Source organism: Hemicordylus capensis, chromosome 4 (genome assembly GCF_027244095.1).
Source record: "Hemicordylus capensis ecotype Gifberg chromosome 4, rHemCap1.1.pri, whole genome shotgun sequence".
Classification (NCBI taxonomy): Eukaryota; Metazoa; Chordata; class Lepidosauria; order Squamata; family Cordylidae; genus Hemicordylus; species Hemicordylus capensis.
Genome location: NC_069660.1, coordinates 285,055,770 through 285,068,766, shown reverse-complemented (window position 1 = coordinate 285,068,766; position 12,997 = coordinate 285,055,770). Strand labels below are relative to the sequence as shown.

General features: G+C 45.7%; 1 protein-coding gene across 2 annotated transcripts in view; it reads right to left on the bottom strand.

The window, feature by feature from the left end:
* The window catches only part of MATN2 (matrilin 2), an 83,547-nt gene extending 72,186 nt beyond the window's left edge, over window positions 1-11,361 (bottom strand). Inside the window, exons 1-2 of one of the 2 annotated variants that reach the window (XM_053247719.1) lie at window positions 11,104-11,361; window positions 6,823-6,983 (exon numbers count right to left, since the gene is read on the bottom strand). In XM_053247719.1, coding sequence (XP_053103694.1) covers window positions 6,823-6,937 — 115 coding nt within the window. In that variant the 5' untranslated portion in view covers window positions 6,938-6,983; window positions 11,104-11,361. The remainder of the gene's footprint in view (window positions 1-6,822; window positions 6,984-11,103) is intronic. The other variant, XM_053247718.1, reaches the window with a different exon arrangement.
* Window positions 11,362-12,997: the final 1,636 nt, after the last annotated feature.

The window sequence follows — 12,997 nt, the reverse complement described above, 5'->3', positions numbered from 1 at the left end:
GACATATATCCTAGTGCATGCCCAGTTTGCCCCTGCTAACTGGGCAAAGAGGCACCTTTTTAACATGGTGATTCTCTTTATTTAGCAGGGCGAGAGTAACTGGCCCTATCTAGCAGTGGGAGAGTAACTGTCCTTTGGGGACAGAGATCCATCTTACTTACTTACTTACTTATTTATTTATTTATTTATTTATTTTTTCTCATTTCTCTATGAGAAAAGTTTTGCTTTGGAAACTTTTGTTGAAAAGCGGTATATAAATATTTGTTGTTGCATCAGGTACTCAGGTCCAGGTGAAGGCAAATAAATTGGGCCAGCAAGCTCCCTGTACAAAGGTAAAACTGATGGATGGGATGGGGCTTTCTCTCAGTGGTAGAACACCTGCTTAGCCTGCAGGAAACCTCAGGTTCAGTCCCTAGCACAGGAGATGGGGCCACAGCTCAGTGGCAGAGCATTTGTTTTGCATGCAGAAGGTCCCAGGTTCAATCCCTGGCAATCCAGGTAGGGCTGGGAAAGATTCCTTAGTTAGATGGACCAATGGTCTGACTCTGTAGATGGCACCTTCCTATGTTCCTATGACTGTCCATCTCAGTGAGAGAGGACATGAGAGAGGACAACTATTATGGAAGCGATCAGATAGCCTATGAGAGCCAGCTAATAAGACCCCAGAAGGAGGGAGAAGCTAGGAAGAAAGATCTTATGAGCTTCTTTCAAAGCCAGAAGAAGCCCAGAGACAGGGAGGATAAAGAGAACCAGTGATAGCCAAACTCCTTCCCTCCTTCTGAGACTGTGGGCAACCAGTTGTGATGGTCAGGAAGGAAAGTCTTGAAGATTCCTAGAGATAAAGCTTACCATTGACCCTGCACAAGCTTAATTCAATTTCTGAAAACGATTAAGAGAAAGAAAGAGAAAGACGGACATTCCCCAGTGATCAATAGAGTGCTGCGGGTTCATTTTCATGAATAGATCAATCAACTGGCGATTAAAGATTAATCAGTAGGGTAAATGTTAATAGTTAAGTGCACAGTTTGTTTATTTTTTGGAAGACACAGGATCAATTTTATTTTAGAAAGGCTGGGTCTAGAAGACAAACAGATGCTGGTGGAAATTTATGGAATGTACTTCAAAAGTATGTGGCTTTAATGGATTTGCAGTGTTCTCCATTATAAACTGTTTTAGCTTTTTATGAGTGTAGTTTCCTACATACTTGTTTTGTATCTGCTTCCCTTTGTAATAGGGGTGTGCACAAACAATTCATGCAGAAGCAGTTTGCCTCAAACCGGAGCTGATTCAAAGGTTAGATCGTGGACTGAACTGGGGTGGTGGGTCCATAATTGAAATGAACCAGGCTGGGTTCGGAGAAATCAGTTCTGCATAGTAAGGGGCAGCAGGTGAGGGCTGACAAAAGATGGGAAAAGCTGCTTACCCGGTGCGGCTGCCACTTGCTGCCGCTCGCCCTCCCAACACAGCGCCAAGCATGCTCCCCCATCCTTTACCAACCCACCAGCTCAGTGGGGGCTCTGTTCTGGCCTCCGCATATATCGGTTCTGCACAGTTTTAACTTTTTATGAGTCTGGTTTCCTACATACTTGTTTTGCATCTACTTCCCTTGTAATAGGGGTGTGCAGAAGCAGTTCAGCTCGAACCGGGGCCAGTTCAAAGGTTCTGCACAGTAAGGGGCAGCTGGGCAGGGGCAGTGAGAGAGGGAGAACGCTGCTTGCCTGACATGACAGCTGGTGCTGCTGATCACCACCGCTCGCCCTCCCGGCTTGACCCCAAGAGCATCCTCCCTCCTCTTCTAAGCCACTAGCTCGATGGTGGCTCAGTTCTGGCCTCTGTGCATGCGCGGAGGTAATTTGCATGCCACCCATGCATGCATGGAGGCCAGAAACGGGCCACTGCTGAGTCGGCAGCTTGGTAAAGGAGGCGGGAGGGCGTTTGGGACCATAGCAGGAAGACAAGCAGCGGTGATCAGCAGGACCGGCTGTTGTGCCAGCAAGCAGCTTTTCCCCTATCTCGCCGCCCCCGCCCAGCCACCCCTTATAGTCCCCCAGCCCTGTACTTGTAAAGGGGAATACTTGCTGGAGATACTTGCTCTCTCTCACAGAGAGAGAGCGAGAGAGAGAATAAAAATATCTAGATGTGCATTTTAAAAATTCAGGACCAATGCATACTTTGTGGCTTGTTTGTGCTGCCTACCATACACTCCTTTGGATAAAATATGACAAGCTAATGCCACATAGTGTGCAATTAGCATTCACACAGAACCATAACAGATGAGCAAATATGTTCATATCACTTTACCAGCAGTTAAGCAATTAATTATACAGTTAATAATACAGCAGTTAATTCCACAGAGTGAAGGCAAATAGGAGCACAGTTGTTCCACTTGAAGCGTAGGCCTGCCTAATTCTTCAAAAGACTCACATTGCTACATTCCAATAGTTTCCCTACAAAGTTCAGAAGTATCTTCTGGTACTATGAAAATGTGGTCCACATCATTCTAGGGCTCTTCCAGATGGTGATGTATTCTTACCTAGAAGAGAGCTGGTCTTGTGGTAGCAAACATGACTTGTCCCCTTAGCTAAGCAGGGTCTGCCCTGGTTGCATTTAAATGGGAGACTTGATGTGTGAGCACTGCAAGATATTCCCCTCAGGGGATGGAGCTGCTCTGGGAAGAGCAGAAGGTTTCAAGTTCCCTCCCTGGCAGCATCTCCAAGATAGGGCTGAGAGAGAGTCCCGCCTGCAACCTTGGAGAAGCCACTGCCAGTCTGTGAAGGCAATACTGAGCTAGATAGACCAATGGTCTGACTCAGTATATGGCAGCTTACTATGTTCCTATGTACCTTGGCTCAAATTACAATAAATAAAATTAGAATCCACATGGCATACAAGGACATTGCATAATATTCCTAGCACCATCTACTGGCAATCTGCAGCAGTCCAAGAATAAACTGTGCCTTTTTAAACTTATTTTATTCTAAATTGAAAACCCCCACAATGGATTGACACAGATCACTAGCAGAAAGCACTAAGAATATTAAGCAACATCCATGTATATTGTGTGGATTTCTCATTTTATTTATTGTCATAATTTGCACTGAGGTGAGTACATATCTTGAGAAACTGTCTTGGAAAAACTAAAAATTAGCCAATTGCCAGGGCCAGATGATATCCACCCAAGAGTTCTGAAGGGACTCAAATGTGAACTTGCTGAGCTCCTAGCAAAAATATGTAATGTGTCCCTACAGTCAGGCTCTGTACCATAGGACTGGAAAGTAGCTAATATAACTCCGATTTTCAAAAAGGGATCCAAGTGGGATCCGGGAAACTACAGGCCAAATAGCTTAACTTATGTGTCTGGTAAATTGATGGAAAGCACACTTAAGGATAAAATTGTTAAACATATAGAAGAAAAGGCCTTGCTGAAAGAGAACCAGCATGACTTCTTGAAGGGCAAGTTTTGCCTCACTAACTTTTTGGAGTTATTTGAGAGTATCAGCAGGCATGTGGATCAAGGAGATCCAGTTGACATAGTAAACTTGGACTTCCAAAGCTTTAGACAAAGTTCGCCACCAAAGGCTCTTGAGTAAACTTAGCAGTCATGGGATAAGGGGACAGGTTCATGTGTGGATTGAAAACTGGCTGAAGGAAAAGATGTGGGGTCCCCCAGGATCTGTACTGGGACCAGTGCTCTTATTCATAAATGATCTAGAAGTTGGGATAAGCAGAGAAGTGGCCAAATTTTCAGATGATGCCAAACTATTGAGGGTAGTGAAATCCAAAACAGATTTTGTGGAGCTCCAGAAAGATCTCTCCAAACTGGGTAAGTGGGTGACAAAATGGCAAATGTGGTTCAATGTAAGCAAATGTAGTGATGCATATTCGGGAGGAAAACCCCAACATCTTTTATACGCTGAAGGGATCTGAGCTATTGGTGACTGACTAGGATAGAGATCTTAGAGTCAAGTGGACAGCTCATTGAAAGTGTCAACTCAGTGTGCAGCAGCTGTGAAAAAGGCCAGTTGCATGCTAAGGATCTCTAGGAAGGAGGCTTAAAATTAAAATGCTAATATTGGAATGAACTTATAGAAATCTATAATGCATACTCCATTTGGAGTATGGGTGGCCCTTGTTATTCATGGGGATTCCATTCTGGCCTACAACCATAGATAATGAAACTGTGAATAATGAAACCTTAAGTCAATGGGAATTGGGGGGATTGGTTCTGGAGCCCAGGAAAATGATAGAACACATCACTGAAAAGTCAGGGTAAAAGCAAAAATAAGGATGGAGCACAACACTGTACCTTGGTCACCCCTGATCTTGTGCTCTCCTACTCTCTTAGCTCCTCCAGCAATGCCCCTCCCACCTCCTCCTTCATAATCATGAAGTTTCCTTTCCCCACAGTTGAAGTCCAGCACTTAGCAGCACAAGCCCCTGGCCTATTTGGTTGGTAGGTTGGCCAAAGAGGCAGCACAAAATTAAATCCATTTCTAGTAAGCACACACAGAGTGAATGAGAATCAAGGAGTGAGAGGAAAACCAAAAGTAGATACAAGAGGTTGCACTGAGAATTTCTTAAAAACATCACTCTCATCACACTGTTATAGAGAACTGTAACAAAGAGTTCTGACTTTACCCTACAGGATGCTGACACATCTAACCTGAAAGGCACCTAAGCATATACTCAGCTTTAAGCATGAAATTCTTCCAGTATACACTTTGCAGGAAGAAGCCCTGTGGAGATGAATAGGATTCAGTCTTAATTGGTTATGTAGTGGATTGCAATAAATGCATTCGGTGCATTTTAAAAATACTGCCCTCCCCCCCACCCACCCCCACACACTCATTATTTGTGGGGATTCCATTCTGGCCTACAACCATGGATAATGAAACTGTGAATAATGAAACCTTAAGTCAATGGGAATTGGGGGGTTCGGTACGTCTGGTTAACACACCTGTGACAGAGAAGTTCCTGTAGATACATTTTGATACCCCAACTTTCTATGAATTAAACCTGGCCCAAGAATGCCCCCAAACTAGTCACATTCTAGAATAGCATGGACCCTGTCTCACAGACTTTGTCCCTTAAAATCCAAAACACTTTACACCAGTGTGATTAGATAACTAAACAACCAATAAATCTAGTGCCCTGACAATCCTTAAAGGGCTGATAAGCCACTATCTCCCTTCCTGTCCCTTTGCCTTTGGTAATTAGCAACAAAACCTGGAAGGACCAACTTCAAAGCTAACTACCCATTAGCTGGTCCCAAATCTGTTTGTGATCCTCCTAAGTTCCAATTATCCCCTCACAAAAAGTCTACCTATAAATGCATACTTTTCAAAAGGAGAGATCATTATAACCAGCTGCATTTTTAAGGCTTACGACCAGCTCAGCAAACTTATCTCAATGCTGAACTTGAGTAGCGAAGTTATGTTTACAGAGAAGTTTTGTTTATCTTTTGGGTCTTTAACAAATTGCCCATATCTGGTTCCCTCCTCCCCCCCTGCTTGCACCTATAAAAACACCTCTGGAGCAGAATTTTGCTCTAAGCTGGTGGAGCTCTACAGCTCCATAGCCATAATATACAAATGAAAATACAATGACTCACCAACACAAAGAAACTAGATTTTTTAAAAGGAGCTACTGATAATGAACAAGTTTGAACTCAGTAAATCCAAACTTAGTAAGGAAGGCAGAATGTAGACCACTTCATGGAAGAGTCATGGCCAGTGATTATTTACCTGGAACCTAAACCTTCGTGAACTGGGATAAGCCAAACAAACATAAAACTGCATAAGTGTCCTAACTGAGCCTGTTATATGCACTAACTAACCTGGAAAGTCTTCAAAAGGAGTATGGCTGTCCCCCTCCACTGCGCTGGTGGCATACAGAGCACACTGCTCTCCCCCTGGCTCTCCCCTCCTCTTGTCTCCCTGGCAGGCAACTTACAGAGCACTTTAGTCCAGCACTCTGCTTTCCTCTTCCATCACTTTCCATTTTGGATTCTGAGAATGCCAGCAGTCAGAGCAGGAGGGGGTGAAAAGCAATGGCAACAGCTAGTGCACTTCTATAGGTAAGACTAGGGGGGATGCCAGGAGGTGGCAGACACCTGGGGGGCAATCTTCCATGGAGGCAGTTGTGGTTAATCCATTTCTTGATCTAGGCCAGCTTCTGAATGGGGCTTTAGTTACCTTTATTCCAGTCCTGGAGTAGAGGCGGGGCTAACAAAACATCCAGCAGCAAGAGCACTGAAAAGCAGTCTGCACTTGCACAGAATGAGAGCAGAGGGGATATGGGTGGGGGGTGAGGGGGAGAGAAGGGCATCAGCATGGGTGTGGGGGAAGGAGGGATGCTGGGGAGGGATGCCAAGTGAGAAGCAACGGCCCCAAGGGGGTGAGGGGGTTGTTGCAAGGGGAGCAAACAAGTACTAGGGTGCAGATGCTCTGCATGGGTCAGGCTAGTAATATCTATTTCATTAAACTACTAACATTCGTGATCCCACTCCACAGCCTTGTCCTTTCATATCACAACTCTTTCCCTTGGATTCTACAGCAGTCACCCTACTGGCTTCATTAGTGGGCTGGCCCTGACAATAGGGGGTGAGCATGGAGAGAGTTTTATCACTTTTTATTTTCTTCTTGTTCTTCTTTCCCCAATTTGAACTCCCCCCCCACCTATGCTATAACTATTAATACCCCTTCCACTAAAACCAACACCCTTCCCGAATGCAACACAATCCCTACATGTCTTGTTTACAAGCATTAGGAAGCACTGAGGTGTGTAGAATCATTTTGACCGACATGGCCTATTGCAACTCACCCAGTAAAGCAACATCATTTCTTTGACTTAAAAGTGTCCCTGGAAGGCGTCTCTCCCTGGCTGAAGCAGTGGAAAGTCCGATCAGCAAAAGAAAGCATAAGATCATTTTCTTCATTGCTCAGGAAGGAGAGAGTAGAGTAAAATGGGCAGCTGGCAGAACACTGTGACAAGAAAAAATGAGATGAATTTTCAATGAATGAAGAAGCCACTACTACCCTGTAAGACCTACCCCGAAAGTAAGACCTAGCAGTAATTTCTGATGTACCGCTAATTGCCCTAGTGCATTTTTTTGGGCTAAAATTAATATAAGGCACTGTCTTATTTCCGGGGAAACACGGTACCATTAATATGACATGGATTTTCCTCATTTTGCATTTTTTCAAATGCATATAAAGGATCTTACTACTCATAACAATCGTGTAAGGCAGCAGCAGGCTATGCTGACCAGATAGTGACTTACACAAAGCAGTACATGGCGCACATGGAGAGTAGGGGGTTTGCACCTGGGTTTCCTATGGTGTAGCCTAACACTCTACACCATGCTGGCTTGCTTAGCTGGTGTGATCTGAGACTATTTATTTTTAATTGCATATTTTCACCGATTACTATATTGTTATATTAGCCACCTTCTTTCTATTAAGAGGAATCAAGATAAAAACTTTGAACAAATATAAAATGAAATATTACACTTTTGTAATATTTGTAATGCATTTTGTAATTCATCCACACAGAATTATGAGCCACCTAATGGTTAGTGGGCTACAGTATTTATTTCTTTTATCATATTTATATACCACTTTCCAACAAAAAAGTTCCCAAAGCAAAATAAATGAAATGATGGTTCCCTGTACCTAAAGGAAATCTCTCTCTCTCTCTCTCTCTCACACACACACACACACACACACACACACACACACACACACACACCGCCCCAAGAACCACTGGAAGAGATGTTACACTAAGATGAACAGGAACAGTTGATAATCCCCTGCTAAATGTAAGAGATTCACTATTTTAAAGGTGTCTCTTAGAATGACTTAGATTTACTAAGGGCTAAGCACCTCTTCTCCCTGCTGATGAAAAGAAGAAAAGTTCATTAATTTGCATTTGCATACATAATTTGCATACTTTTGGCTCAAAAAAAAACCTTACTGAAAATACACTGTAAATAAAAGTAACCATATCAAAATCAAATCAAGATCAAGTTGAAACAGCTAATGCTCAATGATTCCTGAAAACCTTAGGCACAAGCCTCAGGAAAACTGCCTAGTTGTTCCCATTAAAAGGTACAGTTAATGTGGGAAAACTCTAAAGCTAAAGGAAACAAATAAGAAAAAATGGCCCAGTGCCATCATGTCATGGCATGAACCAGTCTCTCTCCCAAGGCAGGAACCCAGGTGTGACACAGACCTTGGACAGTTCCAGAACCTCTGCTAGCTCCAAGCAGGAGCACAAGAGTTGGGTATGGCAGCATAAGAGAGATATTGCTCCAGTGGCTTCTTGGAGCAGACCGACAGTTTTTATGGCTGCTGCCCAGCTGTTAAACAACTTTCCCTTCCCTGGAGAAGGCTCTTTCCTAGGGGAGTCTTGCCCTATTTCTTAGGCACTGGCTTCAGCATGCTTGGGGGGCCTCTATTGGGAGTGACAGGTCTTCAGGGGACTCCTCCAAGATAGAAGATGAAAGCAGGTCTGTGTTCTTTGTATAATGATGCAGATGCTGACTTGGGTTCCTCCAGTTCTCTTAGTGTGGAGGCCCCAATAGCATGGAGTCAGCTGGGGCATGGGTCATAGGGTCTTCCCACCCTATCTCATCCCCTGAAATGTCTGCTTCATCTTCTAATTAGGAGGAGATCCTGGATCAGGAGTCACAACAGGGAGGATTTGTGTTACTGTCCATTGGTGACATTACAGACACTATCCAATAGATCCTCATGACATTTACCCAATTTTAGTCCACAAAGCATTCAGAATACAAAAGTACTACCTGGTGGAAAATCCACGTTTCCTGAAATACAACTGCAATATGAGTGCTGTGAAAATGCAAGTTTTCTTCAATGGAAGCACTAGTTTGAGAGAAGATGTCTGAATCACCAACAACTGAATGTCAACCAGTGTTCTCTCTAATTTTTTTCAACTGTGTGCAGAATGAGTTTTGTTCTGGGTGGCAGTATCAAGGAAGTGTGTGCACACATGCATTCAGAGCCTTCCTGTTTCAACCTGAGTGGGATCTAAAATTAAGGGAGCAAACATCAAGTAACTTATGAGCGCATGCAGAGGCACATGCCTTAAAGAGAACACTGATGTCAAGTAGGGATGTGCCGAAATGTGATTCGGAAGCCGAATCGTGGGACACCTCCCTTCATAAATGAGGGCTTCCCCAGCCCCTTTAAAGTGGAGGAGAGCAGGTCCATACCTGCTCCTCCTCCAGTCACCACCATCACCATACTCCAGGCACTCCCCCCAGGATTAACTGTGGGGTGTCTCCCAGGTGCCCCTGCACCTGACACTGGCACTTTGGAATGCACACGGCCAGTATGTGTGTGCAGAGACCATTTGCGTGCTGGCGTTGGCATGCACATAAGATGTTGGGATCCCCAGAACATAATGTTTGGATACCCAACAACCAATGAATAAAGAACACATCAGTCTGAAAAGCTTCTCATTCATGACAAGCAGAAGCTGCAATGTTGCATAGGAACAAAGGAAGCTGCCATATACTGAGTCAGACCATAGGTCCATCTCGCTCAGTATTGTCTACACAGACTGGCAGCAGCTTCTCCAAAGTTGCAGGCAGGAATCTCTCTCAACCCTATGTTGGAGATGCCAGGAAGGGAACTTTTATCTTACAGTGCTCACACATCAAGTCTCCCATTCATATGCAACCAGGGTGGACCTTGATTAGCTAAGAGGACAAGTTATGCTCGCTCCCACAAGACCAGCTCTCCTCTCCTGCTATGCATGCTAATACTCAACCCACATTGAAATAACTAAATGTCATATTCATCTCAATCTCACATGAAGCCACTGGGATTGCTGCAGCCAACAGTTGTCAGAATACTAAAGGGAACCACATTACAGTGTATACTTGAAACAGTAAACCCACAGTTTGGTCAACTTTGCATAATTTCCACTGGATGTGGGGAAGCAGGATTTACCAAGGAAGATTTTTGTAATGACATCAGCCTCCTTGTTAGCAAGTTATATTCTACAGACAACAGATCTTTTCATCAAATTTATCCTTTCACGACGGATCCATCTGATCTCATTGAGTTAAATGAACATCAGTGTTTCCACAAAACACAAAAGATTAATAGCACAACCATGGAGCTGAATGAGTTAGGCTATCTGATGCAAAAAACCCACAAAAAACAAAAACCCTTTCAGGATGTTTCAACTGAAAAAATAGATTTCATTTCTGAACAGCTAGCACTTGAGAGGGACTAATATTGCTGTGTTTCATTAAGACATCAGCATTGGTAATCATAGATAACGTCTTGACAGCTACCATGTAAGTGTGTAGAAACATTATACGGAGAATGTAATGCCACATTTCCTAGCTTTCTCTGGGAATAGGATCTTAGATCATTCCTGTTTGGTTCTTTTCATGGATAAAGCTCTGGAAAAGTTGCTTTGATGTCTAACCTCCATACACGTGCATGTCCCTGTGTGGACTTTTGAGTATCGCTTTGGAAAGCATCCCTAATACCCTCTGGACATTTCGCTTGGTTCTGCCTCTGCGCCTCCTCCCACTTCTCCTAACTTCCTACGTTCCAAGGCTGAACGTTTTGAATGGAAAAGAGATGCTGCCGCTAGCCAAGCCCTCGCCAGCGCCGCCGGCACGAATTAACCCCCTTGATTCGAAGAAGATGCAGCAAGAGCTAGCTTGATGCCCCTCCTGCCTTATCTGTTGTTGAGGAAACCAGAGGCGAGGCATTCCTGTCTCCAGATTAGGAGGACTCTGTTCAAACAAGAGAAACCGAAAACTTGCTAGCTTGCCCATCACACGTTTCCCCCTTCCGCGTGGGGTGTTTATTGGTTTTGTAAAAAGATAGCTAATTGGCCCCTCTCGCGTGAGGGTTTAGCCATGGGCATCCCTCTCGCTCACCGGCAGCAGCGGCAATAAGTGCCGCTTAAGTTCAGGCAGAGACATTGCGCGGGGCGCCAGCTGGCTGCTGCTCCCAGCGTGCGTCCTGCTGCCTGGCACGCGCAGAGCCGCGAGGCGGGCAGAGGCAGCGGCCACAGGTCGGGCAAGGGGTTGGCGCCCAAAGAAGCGCCTCTTACCTGCTGCGCAGGCGTTCCTTCTTCCTTCCGAGGGGCAGCAGCAGCTCTTAGCCACGGGAGCCCGGAGAGCGGTGCGAAGAGAGGGGACCTCCTGGCGGCGCTGGGCGGGGAGGCCGGAAGAGGGAGCCCGCGGCGCAGTCGCCAGGCTCAGCGTCCGAACGAGGGCGCCGCCGGGCGCTGGCTGTGGAGAAGGGGAGGGGACGGCTGGAGTGCCAAGCCCTGCTGCTGCTGCTTCTGCCGCGCTCCGAGAAGGCGGCTCCTGGGTGGGGAGGGGGGGTGTCTAGTCCAGTCCAGCCGGGAGTCCTGAAAGCCCCCTTCCGTTCTTCTTGGCGAAAAAGCAGCAGCAGCACCGCCTCAGAGAGAGAGTCGCTCTGCTTTGGGGGCTTGCGTGGGAAAGGGTCCGCCTCGCCTCCGCGCCTGCTGCTGCTGCTGCTCCACATCGTTGCTAGGCTTAGGCTAAGAAGAGCGTGCAGCTTGCAAGCACGACTGTGTTGCTGCCTCCCAATACTCGAGTTTTACCCAGAACTCTCTAGGGAAAGAGAGTTGCTATTCAGTGTGGCGGGGGAGCGGGGGGCTACAACCCAAGCCTCCTCCTCGTTATTATTGCTGAGATTATTTATATACCGCTTTTGAACGCAGAGTGGGGGGGGGAGCAGCTTGCCTAGGGAGCAAGAGGCTGTTAGTTCAAATCCTGGCCGGTGAGCTTCCCAGACTCTGCCTAGTAAATATATACTTGTAGTAACCTAAGTTGCCCAGCGGGGAAATGCTTGACTAACAAGGAGGTGGTTGCCGGTTCAAATCCCCACTAGTATGTTTCCCACACTATGGCAGCAGTGCAATATAGATATATCTATATCTATATCTAGGGCATCATCTAATGCTGCACAGGAGGAGGCAATGGTAAACCCCTCCTGTATTCTAAATATTATTCTAAAACCACAGGGCTCAGTGGGCACCAGGAGTCGAAATCGACTTGACGGCACACTTTACCTTATACCAAAGACAACCACAGGGCTGGTTGCCAGGAGTCGATACCGACTCAACGGCACACTTTACCTTTATACTGGGCAAGGGCAGCAGTGATATAGGAAGGTGCTGGAGGCGAATGCTCACTTCAGTGACAAATGGCAAAGGCCAGGGGTGTAACTACTATTAGGCAAGGGGAGGCAGTTGTCTTGGGGCCCCACTGCCTCGAGGGGCCCCCAGAGGCACATCACATGACTCCCCACCCGCCCATGTTGCACCCCCTATGAATTATGTTGAGTCTCTTGGAGATCGGCAGGAGCAGAGAGTAAAAAAAACTAGATTCAGTGTGAACTAGATATTCACCGTATTCATAATGGGGATGTGAGTGTGAGTGCACGATATATTGTGAAATGTTTTTGTGTGGGTATATTAGCAAGGGGCCCATTTTAAAATCTTGTCTCTGGGCCCCCTCCAACCTTGCTATGCCCCTGGCAAAGGCATCATCTCACACTGCACACGAGGAAGGCAATGGTAAACCATTCCTGTATTCTACCAAGAAAACCACATGGTTCTGTGGTCACCAGGAGCTGACACCGACTCAACCAATCTTTTCATTCCTTTGAACAAAAGCTGTCCTCATAGCCATCCAGCAAAAAGAAATGAGAAGATGGTTCCCTGTCCCAAAGAGGCTCACAATTTAAAAAGACCATGTGGAGCGGGGAGTGTAATTCAGTGTCAACACTGCCAGCCACAGTCATCAACTGCAGTTCTACATTCCTCCTTTTCTTCCCTTCATCTACAACAACTTCTTTCCATGTTGGGTCCAGAGGCTGGAGGAGAAAAACGAAGGGTTTTGCTATCGCTTTCTGCCCAGGAGAAATACCTCACTGAGGCTCCTGTCTATGGGGACTGATTTTGCAGGATATCT